Consider the following 24,170-nt stretch of genomic DNA (forward strand, 5'->3'; position numbering starts at 1 on the left):
TTGTCTGAATGGAGAGAAGGGAGGACACATGAAAAAGATGTTATGAATGTGGAAATGACAATATTTTGCAACAGATTGAATATGTGGAATGAGTCCAGAGTCAAGGATAATATCAAGGTTGTATTCCTGGGAGATTGACAGTGTGGTCATGCCTTCAGTATTAAGAGGGAGGTTTGGAAGAGAGAGGGATTTGGAGGAGAAAGATAATAAATTCTGTTTTAGGTATGTTGAGTTCAAAATACCTGAGACATTCAAGTACAAGATGTAGTTGTAGTTCAAGAAAATCTACTAGGGTGGGATATACATACACATACATACATACATACATACATACATACATGCATACATACATACATATATATGGAATTATCTGCCTAGATATTAGCATTGAATCCTGAGAACTGATGAAACTGCCAAAGGAGATAATGGGGGCAAAAAGAGAAGAGATCCCATGACAGAGCCATGAGGGACTTACACAGTAAGAAGATGTAACATCAGTGAAGGAACAGAAGAGAGGAGAACCAGGAGAAACTGATGTTATGAAAACAGAAAGAGGAGAGAGATTATACTGAATGAGAGAATGAGTCCTGCTTCAGAATAGTTATGGATTAAAATTGAGAAAAGGCCCTTAAATGTGGCATTTTAGGAGATCATGGATAATCTTGGAGAAATCAGTTCAGTTAAGTGGCATTGGCGTTGGCATCGGCATCACCTAGTGGCTGATATTGAGAACTCTGTAGCTTATCAGGATCATGGGTCTAGAGCTGAAAGGAAATAGTAGAAGTCCTCTAATTCACACCCCTCTCTGTAACAGAAAAAGCTGAGACTTAGAAGCTTCCTCAAGGTCACATAATAGTAGCTAACACTTTGTAAAGATCTTTAAGATTGCATAGTACTTTACTAGGTAAAATGTGAATCTTAGGGTCTGAACTCACATCCCCTGGCATCCAATCTAGCACTCGTTCCACTGTATCTGATCTTGGATGCCGTCACCCAAATCTTTTGTTCTTCCCCTTAGGATCCCTGGTACTTTATATCTCCTCTACTCCTACTCTCTATAACTCAAATACCTCAAGGAAATTCTTTGACACAAGCAAAAACCTTTAAGTTGCATTTTTTTTCCTTCACTTCCACCTCTTAGACAAGTTTCCTGAAGAAAATATATTCATGCATTTTTCTGGCTCTAACACAGTTCCATTTGAAACTCTAAAACAGGCCTGCAAAAAATGTAGAGGAAAACCTCCTCTACATTTTTCATGTTTTTTACATGTTTTCTTTGGCATGCCTGCCAGCCATAAGCAAGCTGCAGGTTGTACAGGTCTTCTCTAAAACAATCATAAGCATCATGAAGTATTAGTTTCAGCTGTATAATATTAGTGATACCCATATGATGGGAAAAAAAAGTAACAAGTTTAGAAAATACAATAGATATAGCAAAGAATTAATGTCATCAACTTTTAGAACTCGAATTTCCCCTAACCTTTACCTCTTCATTCTGCTTCAATGCTAATAATCAAATTGGAGGGTGGGAAAGAGGGAAGGAAGAAAATAATTGTTACTCAATTTTATGTTTTCTTTAATTAAATTAGTACCATTGCAATTATTTTTAATAATAATAATTTTTTTACAGCAAGTATACAGTATTGCAGGTCCCACGTTAGCCACTATTTCTATCATAGCTTCTATGGAAAAAATTGGGACATAGCATGTTTGGAAGTTAATTTATGTTGAATTCCACCTTTTCAGAAAAAGAATGCATTTTAATCACTAATGGTTTACATCAGTTTTGCCCACAGAAATGCATTATGACATTTTACTGTGTAGAACAGAAATCCCCATTGCAGTTTGTTGGCTATAGGTTGGGGGTGGAGAGGAGACGTTGTACGCCAGAAGTGAAGAATAGTAAAGAAAGTCATTAAAAATGTTTGTTTGTTGTTTAAAAACTCTTGGTAGGAAAACTGGTTTGTGTTTATGTGCAGAAATAGTTGGTGTTGGAAAATTTGAATGGACAGGCATGTAGAGATAAAAGAAGAAAGGGGAAAGCATTTATTAAATGCCTGCTAGATGCCAGGGACCGTGCCAAGAATTTCACTAGTATTATCTCATTTGATCTACACAACAGCCTCCAAAGGTCAGTACTGTTATGATCCACATTTTCACTTGTGGAAACTGAGGCAGACAGGTTAAGTGACTTGCTCAAGGTCACCAACCTAGTAAATATCTGAAGTTGAATTTAATCTCAGGTCTTCCTAACTTCAGATCCAACATTCTATCCACTGTACCACCTGTCTTCCTCTAGGGTAAGTCCCCTCCTGATATTTTCCACTAAGAATACAGTCTGTGTCATGCTGTTTGGGCTACCCCTAAATATATACCCTTTTTGCTTAAGAACATAAAACAGTGTATCATTGTGAAATTCTCAAGCTCATCTTGAGTTTGAGAGCTCAAGCTAGAACTCGTTATCTTTCCCCCAAGGGATTCACCAGAATTTGGTGAACAGAGCCTATTTCTTACCTGGCACTTTTCTTCACAACCCTCAAGAGTTAGAATACTACCAAACTATAAATTTTGGTCTTGATTCCTAGAAAAAGAAGTTTGAACTTTATTCTGTGGGCAAAATGAAATCACTGAAACGCTGGAGTTTTTTTATTGGTATCTTTTCCTTTTTTCACAGCACTAGAATTTCTCCCAGTATCTTACCCTCAACCCCCCAGCCATCTCATATTACAAATATTTTTTTTAAAGGAGGAAAAAAATCAATAATTAAGTAATCTGATTAACCCAATTAATACATAAAAAGCCAGAAAATAAATGCACTGTATCACTCTGGTGGACCTCCCACCTCTGTAAAGGAGTGGAATGGGATGTTTCTTCAGTTAGTTCTTAGAGATTCTTTGTAATTTTGCAACATTTCCTTTTTATTTTTTTCCATTTTCAGTATTGTAAATAGTCATATACATTGTTTTCTTGACTCTCCTTCATTTTACATCAGTTCATATATATTTTTCTGTATTCTTTATATTCTTCACATTTTATAGCATGGTTATAACTATTGCATTCATGTAACCAATTTGTTTTGCCATTCCCCAGTCATTGAGCATTTACTTTGTTTTTAATTCTTTGTGATCACAGAAGGGACTACTTTAAATATTTTGATCTGTACAGGGACTTTTTTTTCCATCTTAATCAGTGGCCTCTTTCAGCTGTGTGCATAGTAATAGAATGTCTGGGTCAGAGGATATGGACATTTTTTGTACTTATAACTCACAGATTCACCAACAACATGCTAGTGATGTCGATCTAATCACAGTGCTTCCACCGCTGACTTTAGCTATCTTGTGGCATCTTTGCCAATTCACTGGATCTCAGGATTGTTTTGATTGAATTTCACTTTTTATTATTGAGCTGGAGCATTTCTTAAAGGTATGGAAATAGAAAATATTCTAGAAGAAAACAGAAGAGAGCGACTGAAAAGAGACCACTGGATTTGCCATTTGAGGAGGTCATACAGCTTTAGAATCCATCTGACCCATTGTTTGTTTTTAGCCATTGAAATCAAAGAGGACACAAATGACATCGTAATGTCGGGGGCAGTGTTCAGTGTGTCTGACTAGCTGACCAAACCTGTATGAGCTTGGAAGGCTCTGCCGCATGTCAGGTGCAAATAGTCTATATGAACATTTGGGATGGAGATATCGCTAAATTTGCACATCTTACCTTTCTTTTGAGCTGTTGCAATTCTGCTTTGCTCAAAGAGCTCAATGTCTATTTTGATGGGGGCATGCCATGATGGGCAGCCCTGTGCCAGTGTCTCCCATGTCTCACAATCAGTACCAGAGTTCTTCAGAGAGACCTTGAGAGTATCATTGTATCACTTCTTACGACCTCTGTGTTAGGGCTTGCCTTGGGTGAGTTCTTAGTAAAATAGTCTTTTGAACAAATGTATGTTCAACATTTAACAACATGGCCAGCCAATCAGAGTTGGACTCTCAGCAGTAGAGTTTCAATGCTTGGCAGTTCAGCTCAAGAGAAGACAGACTTCGGTGTCTAGTACCTTTTCTTGCCAGGTGATCTTCAGAATCTTCCTAAGCAATTCAAATGGAAGCGATTCAGTTTCCTGACATGGCCCTAGTAGACTGTCCAGGTTTCACAGGCATACAGCAGTGAGATCAGCACAGTAACTCTAGATACCTTCGGTTTTCTAGGGGGACAACCTCTGTTTTCTTGGTATTAATTGGCAGACCAAATTGAGCATAAGCAGCAGAGTACTGATCTGTGCTCTGTTGCATCTCAGGCTTAAAGGCTGCATTAAGTGTACAGTCATCTTTAGAGGCCATCTAATCCAATCTGTCCTGTAAAGGTTGCCATGTATAACATACCTGACAAGTAGTGTCATCCTATGTTTTAAGATTTCTACTGAAGGGAATTTCAGTGATAGATTATTGGGCTACTCTTGGGATATAGTCTTCCTTCGATTACAGCATACTAAACAGCATATATTATTGGCGACTTTAGAGAAGGTTTGATTGAGTATTGAGGGACCCAAGTTGGAGTTCAATAATATGGGTCAGGAGAAAAAATGATAGATAGATGAGATGTGGTAGAAGAGGCAATGATCACAAAGACCTAATTATATATGAAGATATATGGGAAGGCATCAATAACAAGGAAAAAAACTGAAAATGCTTAAGAGAAGATACTATAGCTAGGTCCTAGAAGGGAATGGGATCAGGGATTTGGGTAAAAGGATTCTGTGGGGAAAAGGGAGACAGAATGGGGAGAGGGAGGGAAGAGGTGGGGGATGAGGGGGGTGTAAAGGTATGATGAGGATTAGAGGTTTGGTGAAATAGTGGAGGGGAGCTGAGGAAGTCCAAATTGAATGGTCTTAATCTTCACTGAATTGGAGGCTTTCATCTTCATAAATGTGGGTTCTACACTGTTTAAGTATAAGAAAACAAATGCTTTGGAAGTCATTGGGGAATGAGATAATAATAGCTAATAATAATTAGCATTTATATACCATTTACTACTGCCAGACACCGTGCTAAGCACTTTACAGGTATCTCATTAGATCTTCACAACAACCCTGGGTGGTAGGTGCTAATATTATCTCTATTTTACTGGTGAGGAAACTAAGGCAAACAGAGGTTAAATGACTTGGCCCAGGCCACACAGCTAAGTAACTGTTTGAAACTGGATTTGAACTCAGGTCTTCTGACTCCTGGCCCAGCTCTCGATCCCCACTATACCACCTAGCCGATGATAATATAGAAGTGTTGAGCCAAACAGCAAGCACCCAGCTCAGCTGGTATTGTACATGAATTATAGTAAATCCTAGCTTGGGGTTGCGACCCAGCATGAGCTGTGGCTGCACAGGCAGTGTGATACTGACTAGAACCTTCCCATATTGTCACAACCAGGGGCAAAGCTTTAGCCACATTTCTCAAGTGTAAACTATGAGTTGAAGGTAGAGCAGAACTGTGTATGATTAACAGAATTTGGTGGTTGTAGGCACAAGTCTTGGAACACAAACAGCTGGGCAGTAACAGTATGTGAAACCAAAGCCTCCAGATTCCATCTCCTTCAATGAGAAAGCTACTATCATGGTTATTGCTCCCAGCATTTCCCATACCTATGGACTCTTCATTGCTAAATAATTGTCTTAGTATATGTCTCTTCATGTCATTTGCGATCCCTCCTACCTCAGCAAATACAATATTCCCCTGCCTGAAGGATCACACTTTCACATAGAAGCTTCTTGAACATAGCACTTGACAGTCTCTATAAGTCACCTTGGAAAAAGGATCCAGCCTGAGCTCTGGATGGCGAGACAGATCACCACAGTACTGACTGACCAGTGTCAGTGGGACGGGAAGAAAGGATTCAGGGGGGCATTAAAAAGATTAGTGCTTGCCAGCGACTAGAGGTTAAGGAGAACACTACCCTCTTTTCTCCCTTTGCTATATATATATTTAAAATCTTTGGATATTAAAAAGGAGAAAATGTAAAACACTTATAAGAGAAAATAATAAGAATTCTTAACACATGATGAAATATTATAGAAAGAAAAAGGCCCGCAAAACTGCCAAAACAGTAGTTTAAAACACAAGCATTTATTACAGTTGAATTCTCTGTGTTATGTGTAATGAATGATGGTGCAACTATGAAAGCCGAAGCTCTTCTCTGATTTCACTCTAGATGGTGTCAGCAAGACTATCTATTCCCACACTCTTTCAGCCTTCCATCTGTTTAATTAAAATACTTAACAGTTTGGTAATCATTTTGTATCAACTATTTGAACTTTCATTTTGATTAATATGATGTTTGGCTTAACTATGAGGTTTGTCCCTTTAAGTACCAAAACTTGTTTGGGGAAGATAGCTGTTTAAAATGTACTTTTGATTCCCAAACTCTAAACTTTTCTTGATAACTCATATTTGTATTACTATAAATACAGAGATGCCCTTAGTGCCTGTTGAGATTAGTAAGGCTTTGTCTTTACTCTTAATGATCTCAAGTTTCTGGGCTCTGAGCTCTTATATTAACTTCCTATAATTCTCTCTGTTCTCTGCCATTTGCATTACCTACTTAGAGGAGTTCTCTTTGTAATTTGCTGTTTCATCTGCTGTGAACAGAGAGAAGCATAACTAAGCTTGTTTTTTAAAAACATGTGAAAAGAGAAGACTGACTGGGATTTAAATGAAAAGTTCATCTCTGTGGCTCAGTAAAGTGCATGATGGATTAAGCACTGGAGCTTGGAGGCAGGAAAACGGAATTTCATTCTTGGTTACAACTTACTACTAGTTGTCTAACCGTGGGCAGATCATTTAATCTTTCTGAGCCTTGGTTTTGACATCTATAAAATGGAGATAACGATGCAGAGGAGAAAGAGCATGGAACAGCCAGAAAAAATTCCCAGAACTGAGAAATGGAGTCTTGTTCGTGGAAAAACCAGGAGGCCAAAGTCACTGGATTGAGGAGTATGTGTTGGGAGTAAAGTGTAAGAAGATTGGAAAGGTAGGAGGGGACTGGGTGACAAGAGGTTTTGACTGCCAAACAGAGCATCTTATATTTACTCCTGGAGGCAATAGAGAGCCACTGAAGTTTATTGAGCAGGGGCAGTGTCCAAAAATTAATTTATTATTTTGCACCTTAAGTCTGTCATCCCTCTGGCAAGAGGCTTTATCATCACTTCTCTGAAAAATGTGTTATTTGCATTGACCAGAGTTCTTAATCCTTTGATAGTTAATTGTTTTTGTATTGGATTTTGTTCTTGTATACAGTGTTCTGCTTCTGCTCACTTCAGTCTGCCCCATTTTGTACAAGTTTTCCTAGGTTTCCCTGAAATCTCCAATCCTCTCTTACAAGTGGGTACAAACTCTTGTGAGGCATTTCCTGAACACTGTTTCCCATTATTCCATTTCCTTTCCCTTCCATTAATCCTGTAATTCTCTTCTCCCTTTCCTTGGTTCCCTCTTCTGTCCTCACCTCTCTGCCAACACCACAGTTCTATAGAAGAAATGCTAAAGAACATCAAGACAGAAGCTTGGGTGGATCTAAGATCTCATTGACATAGGCACAAATTCCAATTCACTCATGCTTTTTCCTGCGCCACTTTTGTTCATTTCCTTCCATAAATTCTGCAGGGGGGGAGCAGAGCGGGGTGTCTACCCATTATACTGGGGGCCTTTCTCTAAATCCCCTGACATTGTGTGTTTTGTTCTTCAATTAACAAAATCTATTTTCATTTCACTCCCCTACCCCAGGCCCATCAAGGTACTGATTTCATCTAGGAAAGAGTTGAAATTTATTGTCTCCTGGGCTTTCTTACCCAGCTTGTTTGGATCTGTTGGAATGCAAAGCCGTTTATACCAAATACACTTGACATAATTATGCACTTCCTCTTCCAGTCTTCAAGTCACCTTCCTAGAGCTGGCTCCAGCCAGTCTATATCCAACAATTCCATTCAACCCTAGCTTGGTAGGGTTTGCTAGTCTTTGTAAAAAGATGAGAATAAAATGTCTTTCTTGATACTGATTCTACAAACAATTTGTAGGTGCTTTTGAAAGAGGAGGTGATGTTTAGCTAATTATGCTGCTTTTAATTATAAGACTTATGCACCTTAATTTTAAATTAATGTCCAAAAATATTGGTCAAGTAATTCTACCCTGTATATTAGTCTTTAAAAGGGCCAATTGTCATGATTCACACTCTGATTAGAACTTGACGGCCAAATTAAGGTTTGATGATGGATGTGTGCTGTTTTGTTGATATCCATATTTAGTAAAGAAAGTTCTTCCTTGAACTAAGAGAACTATATTCATAATTACTACAATAACGTATTTGAACATGTGCTAAAAAGCAGTTCTTTCCGATTGAGTACTGTGACTTGTTTTGATGCCAGAAAGTAGATGATGAAACTCACTTTCATCTTGAAACAGGTTATTGGGAAGGGGAAGACATCGAGGTGGTAGATGGTATTGCATATGGCACTAGGTAACTTTGTGTATTTGTAAAAAGCATGATAAAAACAAAGTTTACATAATTATTTCTCTCTTGGATTGAACTTTTTAATATAATTTAATATATTAGGAAGTTATAGATTCCTCTTTAACTTAAAAAAGTTTTCATCTCTATAATTTGCTTTGGCATTAGATGGGTTTTATGTTTTCAGGTTCATGAAAAATTTGTGCTATTGGGTTTTGTTAAAAACAAATCTCTAAACAGAAGTTCAGGAGAAAGCACAGACAAGAACTGTTTTGAAAGTAATGTGTGGAATTTTCACATATTTAAAAAAATAAACAATCAGAAACAGATTTATGGTTTCATACACAGTCCTTTGTATACATGGAAATTCTTGCTCTCTCTGTTGAAAAATTTTGAAACAGAAATCTTTTAAAAAATTAATAACTGTAATGATTACATTGTGAACTATCAAAGTTAACCATTTTCTAAAGCCAGGGTAATATGTGAACACCCATCTATGAAATAGAAAGAAAAGTGGAGTCATTGAGACTTTTAACTTCTGTTTACCTTCTCTCCAGCCATTAAATGTCACAGAAATCTAAATAATACATACCATAGTGACTTTATCATGTTCACACACTTTGAGAAGTTCCCAACTCAGGAAGTTTACCATTACTGTTCGTGTTTCTCAGTAATAATCTTGGTCTGAATTTTAAATATCACAATCATTAATTGAACAACTTAAAGACTGTGTTATTGTCTCTAGCAACGAGTAAATAGTTTTGGCAAGACTCACAATTGTTCATTTCCTCTTGGATCAGATATTTGCTGATGAATGAATCTTATTTAGAACTCCTAAAGAGGGTCAGGTAAACTAACTCCCTTTATTAGATCAGTAATTAGTAACTGACACCATGCTGACCTGTAAGTTTGTTTGTCTGCCAGCATCCCTAAGTTCTTAAACTTAGTGGACTACTCACCTGACAGTACTGACTTCATTGGCAAGAGTCATATAGCCCTGCTGCAGTTTGGATAAATATCTCAGCTGTCCATTTTGTGATATTAAACTCATCTGCGTGGAAATTTGGGACTACTACTGTTGCTAGAGGAATCAGCATACTGCAGTGGAAAAAGTGAATTTTATTCCTCTATCTCCTTACATTGTGCAGATATATTATGTAAATGTGTTGGATGACCTCATGAACTTGCTCCATCTACAAAATGAGACACTTAGACCACATGGTCTCTAAAAAGCACTTTCATCTTTAAATTATTTTTTTCTGCACATTGATAAAGTATGAGACCTTATACTTGGATTCACAATTTCCTCATTGTATGGACCTTCCCTCCACCTATGTGGATTTGCAACTCATCTGCATTTTCATTCTTTGTAATTCTTGCTTACTTCCGTCTAAATCCTCAGTAGAGCATCTGCACGAGAAATCTGGAGTGCTTCGTCCAAGATTTATATTTTGTGAATATCTTTTCTTAGGCTACCTGTCTGTTGTGCCATTCTCTTGCAGTATTATCTATAAATTGCTGTGGATCTCACATGGCTAGAATAAGCCATTTGAATAATTCTCCTACTTGCTTTGTTTTCTGATTTTGAGTACCGATTGATATACACAAATAGTTCGCAATCTAGTCAAGGTAGGGGTAGGAATGTGGGCGGGGGGGTATTTGACTTTTGGTGGTGTGGATGTGTGGTTGCTTACCCCATCTTGCTACTCAATTGAGGCTAAATTCAGTTCTTGAGATTTGTGGGTTGTTTTGCCTGTGAAGCTACCAGTAGAAAAATAGTAATAACTATTCCATGTTTCGTATTAGAAAACAGCAAGTAGATTAAACTAGAAGCCTTTATAAACGTTTGATCTTAGCAGGCTATTTGGATGTAGTCAAATATGTAAACATCTTTTGTCAAATAGAAAATTTCAGACCCTAATCTGAGGATGGAACCTGAAAATGAGAAAGGAATTTGAGGAGTCCCTTTTTAATGCAGTGAACTAACAAAAGTACCAGTCTTGAAGTGCTTTATGCCTCAGATAAATTTGTATTCATTCATCAGATATTTTTCAGTTGTCTAAGTAATTTGCATGTTGCATGGTGAAATGAAACTACAGCTGCAGAACAATTAAAGACTATTATTTAAGTACAAAAAAATTTCCCAGTATACAATGTAACCTTGGTTCAAATATTGTTCTACTTTTCTTTGCTGTCAGAAACACACAGGCTGTAAGAATCACTTTAATGCTCAGTGATACAGAAAGATAAATCTTAAGAAATAGTTTGTTTTCCTATCTCTTTATGAATTTAAAAATGACATAGTTTTTCTAATAATTAGTTTTATCCTTTTGTGAATTCTGGATGTTAAAAAGTAAACTTGTTTTATTTCTGAAATGTGAACAAAATAAGAGGTTATTTTGAGTTCTGTAGATAAAAGGCATACTGAAAAAATCTGTCTCTGCTTTTTAAAATTAGTTTGACATCTTTTCACATCAAATAGCATAGCCTGTTAGTACATATTTTTTTTAGGTGGAACTCTGAATTGTTGGATTTAAAAAACATAATAAAATAGCACATATTTTGTCAGAAAAGGGTCTCAAAATTATATGCCATTTGGGAATTGCAGATTTTCTGGAAATTACTACAACTAAATTGCTTAGGGGAATTTAAACTGATATGTTATGGTAAGTTGTTATCTAGTATAAAACATTTGAAAGACTTACCTTTAGAAAATTGTTTGTTAGAATGCAGAGGCAGTTGTAGAAAGAATCTGAATTACTTCCTAATTTAATCATGTTTAAAATATCCTGAAAATTCTTAAAACCAAAAGACTTTTCATAGTTTTCACGAATTTATCATTTGTTCCTCAGATATAAATTATTTCCTCTTCTCTGTGCCCTCCTACCGCAGCCCCCCGCATATTTATCATCACAGTCATAGTGATAGGAAAAATCCAAATAAAACCAATTTCCTGTGGTTCACACCTTGGGGGACACACCCTAAACCCACTAACACCATTTTTTTTTTCCGGGGAGAACTTTTCATTGTAGGTGCAGTGAGACAGGTGAACACAGTTTAGATGATTCCAATTTTGTTGGCAACATCCAAAGCATGATAGTCTGGAGCAAGCCGGACATAAGCTTTCTTCTCTCCATCAGGCTGGATCAGTGTGTTGACCTTGGCCACATCTATGTCATACAGCTTCTTTACTGCCTGCTTGATCTGATGCTTGTTGGCCTTGACGTCCACAATGAAAACTAGGGTGTTGTTGTCCTCAGTCTAATTCACAGCAGACTCAGTGGTCAAGGGAAACTTAATGATGGCCTAGTGATCAAGCTTGTTTCTCTGAGGGGCACTTTTCTGAGGGTATTTGGGCTGCCTTCTCAGTCTTAGTGTCTTGAGTCACCGGAAGGTGGGGGGGTGTTCGTATCTTCTTCTTTTTATGGCTATGGACACCCTTCAACACTGCTTTCTTGGCCTTCAAGGCCTTGGACTTGGCTTCTGTCTTGGGGGGAGACAACAGCTTCCTTCTTTGGCTTCACGCCACCTTGGGGGAAAAGGTCCCAAACACCATTTTAATATGGTTGAATTGTGCTGTATAAGAGCCTTGAAATATTAGTCTCATCTTTAGCAAAGCACTAATGCTACTGAAAGAGGGTTGTGGTTTCCAGTTGTAATTAGTAATTTCCTATACATGATTTCTCTTCTCACTCTTCACAAGAGTAGTTGGATACATCTTCTTGTCACATTTTACACATGTTGTTTTATTCTTAATATTAGGTTCCTTTTGTCAGTTTTAAATTAGAATACTCATTGTCTGTAGTAAAATTCTTCCATTACTTCAAGTAGGATTATCAAATAGGATACATGCTATAAGCTATTTAGAACTTGAAGTTTTCCATCCATTTATTTAATTAACCTTATTAGTTTAGAATTCTTTTTTGTAGGACACTTATTTGTATTAAGCGTGCTTTTAACATTAAATATTAGCTGTGGTGGAAACTCCAAGAATAGTTTATATAATCATAGTAGAAGATAATCTAGGCCTTCTGATTACAAGGTATCATCTCACTGTTCCTTTCCCACATCATACTGCCTCTTCCCCCTTTGACAACTGACCTCTGACATATACACCATGGCACCAGAATCCACAGGCAATCATCTAAGTTACAGAACAGGTGCCTTTTGCGATTGATAGATGGAGTCCCTCACCACATACTCCCTATACTGAAGAAATCACAAGTACAATCCAAAAGATTCCCGGGCAAAGCCTTATCTCAGATATTTGATATTTACACTGTCATCCTTCACTAAGCAACTCATTTTCTAACAGCTGTTAGTATGTGGAAATTCTTCCTTAAATCTCTTATTTAAGCTCACTTCTTTGGTGAAATTGTGAATATCTGGTGACCATCCTTCTAATATAAAAGCTTTTCTTATACTTGAAGATGTCTTCAATCTAGGAATTTACCATTTTAATTTAGGAGAAAACAGCAATGCCCAGCACATACATTCAGGGGAAAAAACCTGAAGTTTAAAGAAGTTTCAACTCTCTTCTTCCTTCTTCCTATGCTTTAGGTACAAACTTTCAATTTACAACAAGTTAGACCAAAGGAAATGACTGCACACAGGAATAGTGCCTCTTCTGAGGCTCCCTGCCAACTTGAATTCCCAGTTACTGTTGGATTCCCCAGGAAAGTGAATATCCCTAGTTCAGGGGATAATCTGTAGATCCATATTCCTAAAATTATAAGCATCCCCACTATTTTACTTCCTTTCATAACTAGCACATAATGAGCTCAAGTTTATAAGAGCAGTCACTGTAAAATATCCTCCCACACAAACCAAAGGCACACTCTCCCATAAATACAGTATCAGTAAGAATGGGCACATACAGGAAGGAAGGAGTAGGCACTAATGCTAAGGCATATACACTGGTAGTGAGACACACATGTAGGAAATATCCAACTAAGAAAACTTAAGACTGTGATGCTGCAGAGTCTCAGTGTCCTTTGTCTTATCATAAAGTCCTTATATAGCTCTCATTAGACGTATGGAGTCTACTAGGCAGGTAAACTTAGACTGTATACAGCTCAACTGTGTCTTGAGTCCATCCTCATTGTCTGCTACCAGAGGTCACTCTACTTTAGAGCTTGGCAGGGGTCTTTTTTGTTAAAGACCACCAGAATCATGGCTGGCTTTTGGTCAGCCAGTTGCCCTCTAATTTCATCAGGTGGATCTGCACACTGCATGAAGAAGTAACTAAGGAAGAACACTTCTTTGCACTGTAACATCTGGTTTCTGTTACCTATTCCTCAATTCCTGGGATTAAATGTTTGGACTGAGGGAAACTAATGAATCAAGAATGGTCTAATTAGCTGTTCTCCCTTCACCCCCATCTCTCACCCAACCACACAAGGACTAATTCATTGAATCACAAAATAAAAATAAGCATGTTTAATAGAGTAAGTCATGATTCTTGAAAGGAAGACATTAAAAATGATCACTTATGTACAAATGAAGGTGCTATAAAATATTCTCTAACATTTTCTCCATTCCTCTAATCCAAGGTGCTTATTTTTTATGTAAATGACTTTTTAAAGAAAATATATTAACTTATGTATGACTGTATTTCTAAAATAATATTTTAAATAAAAATTACTTATCCCTAAAGAATATTCTGAACCCTACTTAATTTCTGGATTTATTTGATAGAGTATGTGAATATTAACTAGCTTTGAATTTTTTTTTAATAAGTTATTTAACAATGTGGTTAGCTACACCACCCACACACACCAGTAAGAACTCAGTCTACTAGATACCTTCAGTATGAGTGCATTAACTTAGGATTTTTTATTCCTGGTAGGTGGTTTTAGAATGTATGCTAAAGAAGGACCTCATTTACAACAAGGTCACCCCCACCTTTCATCACTGGAAGATTGATGACAAAAAGTTTGGCCTTACTTTTCAAAGTCCTGCTGATGCAAGAGCTTTTGACAGAGGCATTCGAAGAGCTATAGAGGATATTTCTCAAGGTAGGTTTCATGTCTACCTTCTCACTTAATGTAGCTGTTATCTCCAATGGACCTTCAAAAGTTGACACAAGGCTTACAAATTTAAAATAAATAAGTTTTCAGTGGAATGAAGCCCTTTTCAATATTGTCAGTCAATTTAGAATTATCCTAAAGCTGAAGTTTTGCTTTAGCATTTCTTGTGACTACAAACATTGTTCACTAAAATGGCAAGAAACATTTTCTTTTTTTTAATGGATGACTTTAACCCTGGTAACATAAGAACTTGAAAGGAAGGTGGAGAATTGTGGCATAAAGAACATGTTTTCTAAACAGACTATAAATGAGGAGAAGTTCATGGAAAGCTGGCTTATGTTTGTAAACAAAAATGAGCCCCATTAAAAACAAAATGGCTTCAAAAAAGAGGTAAAGTCATTATAAGATGCTATTTCATTCTTAAATATATCTAATTGATTAAAAGAAGTTTGACCAGTAGGCTGTGATAGAATGCAGTAGGCAGATAAATTAACTGAAAAATAGTAGATTTAGTAATAGAAATACAAATTTAAAAAAAAAACAGTCTTTTAGGACAGAAAATGAGTTACGTAGATTAGTGTCATTTCTGGCATACCTCGTTACTCCCACCAACTTTTCACTGTAATATCTTTATATTATGTATCTGTTTTTACTTTAATACATGTGCTACATTGTTGCTATTGTACTAATGCTGTAATTAACAAGGGCAGTCATACCCACACATGTGAAACACAGACTATATTGGTGCATTGAGGTAGATTTTACATATGGACCTGATTTCTGAATCAGAATACTTTATAACATAATTTTTTTTATTACTCCTATTTGAGCCCTATCCTCTCAGTGGTCTGAAGACCTTTAATTCACCCAGTTTGGACTCAACTAAGTAGTCGTAATTTGCAGTGGTTAAATGATAGTAAAGGGGTCAACAACCGTTCCACTGTAACGGAAGGACAATTGCTGATTGATTCCCACTGATGTTTGTCTGGAGTTAAGTTCATGTGCCTGGTGCTTACCTGACTCTCAGGTGGGCTCCATAATGATCTATAACTTCCAGCAGTATTGGGATGACACAGGAATCAGTTGCATTGTATGTGTGCACGTGTGTACTCAATTTTGCCTAATTCCTTGTTCCTTTTTTTCTTAGATTGTCTAACATCACAGAATGAAGTTGAAATAGCTGAAGATAGCTTTCCAGTAAGTATTATATATTTTTCTTTTTTTTGTAATTGTGCTCTAAGGAAATGACAGCCAAATCTTTGAGAGATTTATATTTTCTAATTGTGTTGCTGATTCAGAATGTTCTCAAACTTTAATAAACTGTAGCCAACAAACTAGAAACAAAAGTTTATAGAAAAAAGGCAAAGTTTTAGAAATGTACTTAATTTTTTAGAAGTGTGCATTCTGCCTAGGTTTAACTACCCCGTAGCCTCAAGCATATATTGAGACTGAAAGTGTAGTTATGTAGCTCCTTTGTAGCTATGATGCCAGCAGCAATATGGATAAAAAATGTTTTTCACTAGTATTTTCACATAGTTCATGTACTTTAGCTAAATTTTGTGTTCCACGAATTAGCTCACATAAACACTGTTTTGCCAGTTTCAGGTAATTCTGTAAAACCAAAAAAATCATTACAGAAGCATTCATAAGTTTCTGTAGTAATCAGTTGAAAGAGCACATTCTTTTTGGTTTATAATCATGCTTTCTGCTGGGACTGTCTTTATAAGTTAGAGATGAATTAGGAAAGAAAGTGGATAAGAAAAGAGTCAGGGAAGCAAAACAGAGGCATGCGTAGCTAACATTTGTTCAGTCACGTGGCCAGTCACAGAATGTTTTCCTCACAACTCCTTTTTTCTAGATGAGGAAACTAAAACACAGACAGTTGATAGACTTGCTCAGGGCACATACTGAGGAAGTGTCAGAGTCAGATCGTGAACCCAGGTCTCTCCATTTCTGAGTCCAACAGTGGCTCCAGTACCCCTTACTGCTTCCAGGAACAGCAGAAACACTAGACTTAAGAGACTTAAAACAGAAGAAGGCCTAAGCAGAGGAACAGCATTTAACCTCCTGTGCACTGTCCATTTCAAATTTTCCTCATTTTTCATTCCAAGAAGGATTAAAAAAATCTTTATTCCCAGTGGAAATCACCTAAGAATCCTTTTTTAAATTGAAGCTGTTTTTATTTTTTAAAAATAGACTTCTTTCCATTCATTTCTTTCTGCTTCTGTGAGAGAAGTTTGCTTCTTGCTTTATATGTTTCTTTATTTGGTTTTGTTGGTCATAATATAAAACAAGTTTGATGTTTTTTTACCAACAAACGAGAAATTTTTGTGCCATTAGGTTACTCATTATGATTGAAGCAGCACCCCTTCACTTCCTAATACTTCTCTATAATAGAAGCTCGCATTATATCTAGTAGATAATATAATAAAATAATATAATAATAATTTTATAATAATATAATTATAATATAATATAATTTTATAATAATATGATATAATAAAACTTCCCTTGAAGTTTCCCTACTATTGAGAAGGGATTATATAAGAAGAAAGATCTTTTTGCACCTGACATTAATTTATTCTTAACCTCTGCAAAAAAAACCTAATTATCTAAACTTCTAACAAGAGGCCTTTTATTATTTCATTGATAGTAGCCCAAGACTCAGTTTGTCCATTTCTTTATATCCTTGTTCTGGCAAGGTTATGTGACCAGCACGTGTTCTTTTGTGATTATATTTTACCTAAATTATCTAATGCCGTTTCTTGTGTATAGATCGTCTTTGGCAATGTGATGTGCTCTGTGCTCTGCATCTCTCCATTGCCCATATCATTTTGATTGTTTGGAGATTATGGTGTTCTATAAAGATTTTTGGTATTAATACCAAAAAGAATATTTGATGCTTTTGAAAAACAGGTTTTTGTTTGAAAGAGAATCATAGGATCATTGAAAGTGCTTCACAATGTTCCCTTATTACATTAAAACCCATTTAAATTCTGGGCCCAGTTAATTGTCTCTCTATAGTACCTGACCAGAAATAGAGGTATTGATGGACAAATTCAGTAGATTGCCTATACTTTCTCTGGCTTCTATTTGCAAAGTTTAATCTTTAATTTTCAACTAAAATGAGAAATAATGGGAGGTTTTAAATCTACTAACCTGCATATATTTTTTTTAAAGTTTCATGTATTCATTTCTAATGTAGTAAATCATCAAATTTCTAAGAAAATCTTAATTTTACAAGCAAAGATTTTCATGATAGAAAGTGATGATTTTATTGGAAGTTTAGATCATAAATTCCTTCAGGGCAAGTATAACATTTTCACTATTTCTTAAGATCCATTTTACAGTTACTTAAATTAAAACCTTACATTTGTGGTATTTGATTCTTTAAAAGATTATCTAGGAAAGAAGTTTGAATGTACTTATATTTATTCTCTTTCTTTAGCTTTTTTAATGAGCTAATTAGTGTCTTTATATTTTTAAAAAAAAAAGGCTGGCCTATGCTTGTTTTAAGATAAGCTTTACTATTTTACCTGCCAAGGCTGCAAGTTCTAACACTGGAAGTATATTATTTAGGTGTATTGGAATGATCAAGAATCCACAAAGCTCATCTCACAATAGATTTGAAGTTATAAAAGTAGAAAATCTCAAATTTCATGCTCCAGGCAAATGAAAGATGAGACTTAATTGGTCTTAAGCAAGAAATTGACATCTTTTCTCCTTTGACCCTAAGAAGTGCTTAACTGATTTATTCTTTGTCAAGATTAGGTATTGTAATTTTTGTGCCAAAATGGTAAAAAGGGCTATGATTTACCTCTATTGTCTTAAGTGGTTTTGCCTCAGGCAGGCAGGATGTGAATTTTTTGAGTGCTGATTTGCAGGGGATAACATTTAATGAGGATTTTCTGTCTGAAGACAAAGTTGAAAGACTGAAGGTTTCTTGCAAATGAGTTTTATGGCACTCCTGGTAATAAGTATAATCCTACATTAATTCACAAAGAACTCTGCAAGTTTCAAGTTGATTTTCGTCTGTGTATTATGTGACCAGATAGTTTCTGTACAGTGTGTTTTGATGGTATAGGATCCATTAAATATGACACAGATGTAATGTTTTTTAACTGTATAACCATATTCTGGACAATAAAGGGCAGTTACTGACATTCTCTTCCATTTATGCAAAATTAATTTTTTCATTTAAAAATTTACCCAACTTTATGTAGAATATTAGAATGAAAAGAGTTAAAGAAGATGTGCTTTCCCTGTCCATTTCCATGGTTTATAGTTAGCCATTGTTTTCTAATATATCGAACCACCTTTCCCCACATCGCACTATCACCAGTTGTGTCATTCATAATGCCCAAATAAAAAGATATTGTGTTGTAATTTTGAAACAGAGCTCATTTAAGAGGCAGAAAATATATCATTTAAAAGCTATTTTTCAATGAGAATATTACAGTCCAGGTAAAAGTACAGTATAATTCAACTTGAATATTATATTGCAAGTTTGTGGTCAAACCTAAAGGAAAATAAAGTAATTTCAAACATCAGAAACTTAATAAAGTTTTTATCTCTATTTAAACAAAACAATAATTGCCTAAATCTTTCACTGCTATTTATAACCCAAGTAGAAGAAAACAACAACCTCACAGAATACAGCCGTTAGAAGAGGGTTCTTAAGAGTAATGTGGCCTCTGATCTCTTCTTCATAATCACTTTTATTTGGAACAGAACGTTGTTAAAGTGTTTTAAGAATTGGGAGAGGGGGGAAAGTGAAGAGAAAGTCTTTGAAGAAGAGCTCAGCTCAGTCTGGTTTCCATTTTCTCTCCAGCTGTCATCTGGCTGAGGTTCTCTTGGACATCTACAGCTGGAGCCATTTTATTGCTTTCCCCTGCCTCATTTTTGCCTTTGCACACAGAAATGTTTTAGTAGTCTTAAGGAAAAAAGTCAAAGAATCTCTTAGCAACCATAGGACAATAATTATTATACCAGCAGCTGGGAGCAAACCAGATTTCCGTTGTGCATTAAAAACTGGCGTGCATTGCTTTATAGATGATGCAGATTCTAATCTGTGCCAGCACTTTGCTTTGTTGGCTATGGGGTTAAAAGAATTGAATGTAGGTGGTGTATAATTGATTTGGACATTTGAAGACAAGGCAAATGTACATCTGTATGTGTAGTTTTTGTTTTTTGTGTTTTTTTGCATATTATGCACTTCTGCTCCTCCCAGAGAATTTTTTTTTAATGTAAACCTGTGTCTTTCCAGTTACTGGAATACATAATGCTACGAGTGCTTTACTTTAGATTATGTCAGTATTTCCATTAAGCGCTACTTTTCAGGTGTTTATAACCCTGTAATAAAAGACTCGTTGAATTGCACTTGTAAATACCTACGTGTGTGTGTGTGTGTGTGTGTGTAATCTAAAGTCAAATTCATTAAAAACAATTTAGCATCTTTTTTTAATTAAGGAATTGCAAAATAACTTACTGAGCAGTTTTTCATATTTCTGGTCTTTTAGTATAACGTCAAACCTATACCTCTCTATAATGGAATTACGTAGATTGTAATGTAATACCTCTTCACATGGATGTTCTCTTGAAGGGGAAGGAAAAGGGAACTCCATTAACTTATTAACAAGATACTGTGTAGATTTTCCAACTAACATTTAATCCTCTAGAACACTTTATTTCATAGTTCTGTTTCTAAAATCCAGTATTGTTAGGAATGGGGAGAGTGAGAGTCATAACCCTCCAGTTACTATTTTAGTTTAAAGAGAAGCAGAAGTAAAATATGCAAGAACAGGCAAAAACTGACTCAATGGCATTAAGAGGCTCTTCTCTTAGATTGAAGAATTAGAGTTGCATAGTAAATTGAATGTATTGAGTATAAAGGAAACATAACTACAGTTGATACACTATGCCTAGAATCTTTTACCTTTATAAAATTAGTCTCTCCAGAGAGTTGGGAAATTATTACTAATATTTTTTTCCATTTGTAAATCATTAAAAATATCATTGTTTATTACTCACACTTAACTATAGCTTAAACTTTCGGGGGTTACACACTGCTTTTCTAACAGTAATTTATTTGGGTAGTCTTTTTAAAATGTTATACCAACATTAAATAATAATCATGATTTTGGCTATATTCTTCTAATAAGCACATTTGTAAAATTATTGGAATCTAAGCTGTTTTGAATTTGACAGGTTAGTTGTGAGTATTTTGGAGTGCTACATATGAGTAATAACAGTAAAATGACATAGTTTTTATTTAATGAAAATTACCAAGTCATATGTCTTGGGTATCTTCATTTTCTCCAAAATCATGTAAATATTTGAACTTCTTCACATTTGCAGCCAAATAATTTACTTTCTTGAAGCATTCCTCTCCTATCCTATTGATATCTCAACAGTACCAGTGTTCTTCTCAAACTACCCTTTTTCACTGTATGACAGGCTCACCTTTTTTAATCATATGTGTATGTAATGCTCTATAAGTGGTTTTTGGTGATGTGCTGTAGCCTCCTGCTATTGCTCAGATGGCTTCCATTGCACATTTGCAGATTTAATTCCAGGATTATGGTGCTCTAGACTCATAATCATATAACATCATCAGAAAAATATTGCTCTTTTTCCTATCTTTTAGTGAGTAGTTTGAGATCAGGGAAAGCACCACAAATTTCCCAAATACCTCTTCCTTCTCAGTTCTTATACCAATTCCTGTCCTTACAGTGACTCTCCAATATGTATTTGATGAATTAGTTAAAAAGTTACCTGTCTGGGCTCCATGTCATAGTTTAGGCAATAGTTTTTTTTTTTTAATCTACTTACAATTTTTTAGTATAGCTAATTAAACTACCTCTTGGATTGGTGTGGATTTCAGTGAGTCTTTGGATTCGTTGAAGTTTGTGCAATGTCATCTGCAAGCAGAAGCTAGTAGTTCTTTATGAATTTAATATGGGTATGGAAGGAAATTACTTATTTGAAAACAATCTCCAAGGCTGCTTTCTGTTTTCCTTAGTCAAATCCTTCTTTAAAATGAGTAAATAGCATAGTGGAATTTCCATGCACCTCTTTCACAATAAAGATCATATCTGTTGTAGAAAATTGTCTGCAGAAATCTGCTTTCCCATGTTTTCATCAAGAATATCTTCATTGTGTTTGTAAACTGTTGTATCAACAAGCACCCTGGCACCCAGAAGGGTCTGCTGCACAGGTTCTTAGATCTGCTTTTCTAAAAGGAAAGCTGCTTTTGAGGGGTCAACAACCTTACATTAATCACATATACCAACAGAGCAAATTCAAGCAGGACCAACAGACAGGTCTTCCAACTGTCTGCCTATTGGCAGTACTTTTATCATTACCAGAGAGAAGCACCAACATGTGGGTTTCAAAGCCGGGAGGCTTCTTAAAACAGCTGCCAACAGTCTCATCTGGTACACCAACCGTCCTCTAAAAAGTAAGCCCCAAAGGGCATGACCCCTCGTGACCCAGTGCCTCACCATCAGCAGAGGATGTGGACCCCCAAACAAAACAAGCCTCCCTCAACAGCCCCACCTGAGGCCTATCAATGGGTGGGGAAGATTTTTAACTCCCATTACAACCGCTCTCATGAAGACTTTTTTATAGAGATGACATAATGAGATAAGATTTGAGTTTTCTTGGTCATCTTTCTTGATAAAAAATTATATTTGAACTTTTACATTTGGGAAGTTAGAGAATGGTCTTCTTTGAAATGTCCTGAGTCTCTTTCAAATTGTGTTGCCTTTGCTAAGGGATATACTGCTAAACAATTAATAGCTGTCTCTTCAGGAAAAGAAAAGTATGCATGAAGTATACATGTATATCTAAACTCTATTATAATTTTCTTCAATTTTTTAAAGCCTAGAAAGTCTGAGACATTTATGCTTAATCTGAGATTTAAGTGCTCACACTGAAAATTCAGCAGTTATCTCTGAGCCAGTACAAACTGACTGCAGCCCATCTCCGCCTGTGTAGTACAGATTTCCTTAACCCAGGGTGCTTTAGCTCCAGCTGCACAGCCCAACTTTATCTTTTTTAAATACTGTAATTGCCACTTTCTCACATTATACACTGAGTTACATAGGCGGTGGAATTTTAAATGTATCTATTCCCTTGTAAGTAAGCACCGAAATGAGTCCCTGTAAAAATGCCTTGAAATTGATTCCGTTTGTTGCTTTCTGTGTTTACAAATGCTCCTCCAACCTAGTGTAATTGAATCTCAGGCCAATCACAGTCTATCTTTAGCCATTTGGAGAAACAGTATTTCCTTCCTCCTGTGAATATTTTATCATTTAACTTGTGATCTCAACTGGCATCGTCCTTGACCATCGTATCACCAGTATGGGAAGATTGTGTTTGCTGGGCTGAAGTTGTTTTCTACTACTACACAGCACAGTGTAGTAGAAATAGGTGGATTTGGGGTCGGAAGATTCCTACTTATCCATTTATCAACTGTGACTTCAGGAAAGTTACTTAGACTGAATAATGGTGACAAAAGTCAATATAGTTACTTTGTCCAGTTTCTGAAAGGATATGATTTATGAGCATGAAATTCTTTAGTGCCTATAAATGTTTGGCCTCTTTCATTTCTGGATCCATAGTCATATTTTCCAGCGATATTTTCATCCTCCAGCTTTGTGTCTTTTTTTGTATTGAAGTCACTGAATATCAAAAGTTGTATGTTGATTTTTCTTGAAGGAAAGAGGATTCTGTCAAATATTTAATTTCTCAGTTTCCTTGTGGAAATCTTTTTTCCCCTCTTAACTACATATATTTTGCTTGCAGTTAGAGTCATTGATTCACAGTTAATAATTAGCATGAGAAAGGGCACTACAGTATGTTTCTTGTATTGCATACAGTTTTAAGCTGTTAAGGCTTTAAAACTGCTCAAAAATTTTTGAGACACCTTGTATTTCAATAGTACTCACAGTGTGTTCCTTATCTTATTGTGTATGTTTTCAACATTTTGTAGTTAAACTTGTAAAATTTAAGTGAAAATCTCATATTCCCAAGTGGTTTAAAGTTAAAATATCAAATAAAATGCAGATACTAAAATATTTGTGTATATAGAGATAAGAAAGATCAATAATTGCTATGTACTGTACTCCAAATTAAAAAAAAATAAAGTGTTTCTACAAAATAGTTATGGTACCTAAGTTCTTTTTTTTTTAAAGCTCCCTTGAGTTTTGGGAAATGTTTTGAAGTCCTTGATGTTAAGTTCTGACCCAATCTTCTCTTTATTGCCTCGTGGCACTTCAGAACCCCTCACATACTGTGGGTGCTTATCAAATACTTGAAAGGGATTTCAGTGGTCATCTAGGCCACAACACTCCCTACAGGTTTGATGTGAAGAAAACCTTCCTAATAATTGGTAGTATCCAAAAAAATGCAGTGAGCTGCAAAAATAGAATAACAGGTTGTTACCTTTCCCTGGAAGTGAAGCTGTGTAACTTCTGCTTGGATGCCTCTGATAAATGGGAACCTCGCCATCCTATGAATCAGCCCCCTTGTTACCTTATCATTAGGAAATTTTTCCTCACATCAAACCTAAATCTCTCTCTTTCTGCAACACCCCTTGTAGAGTTTTAAAGAAACTCAAAATTAGACTTGTGGCATGAGGAAATTGATTTT

General features: G+C 35.9%; 1 protein-coding gene across 2 annotated transcripts in view; it reads left to right on the top strand.

Annotated features, from left to right (window-relative positions):
* SPRED1 (sprouty related EVH1 domain containing 1) overlaps positions 1 to 24,170 on the top strand; it is a 125,849-nt gene that overhangs the window by 85,067 nt on the left and 16,612 nt on the right. For both annotated transcript variants that reach the window (XM_072625569.1, XM_072625567.1), the window contains exons 3-4: positions 14,336 to 14,504; positions 15,664 to 15,713. In XM_072625569.1, coding sequence (XP_072481670.1) covers positions 14,336 to 14,504; positions 15,664 to 15,713 — 219 coding nt within the window. The remainder of the gene's footprint in view (positions 1 to 14,335; positions 14,505 to 15,663; positions 15,714 to 24,170) is intronic.

This window comes from Notamacropus eugenii, chromosome 7 (assembly GCF_028372415.1).
Source record: "Notamacropus eugenii isolate mMacEug1 chromosome 7, mMacEug1.pri_v2, whole genome shotgun sequence".
Classification (NCBI taxonomy): domain Eukaryota; kingdom Metazoa; phylum Chordata; class Mammalia; order Diprotodontia; family Macropodidae; genus Notamacropus; species Notamacropus eugenii.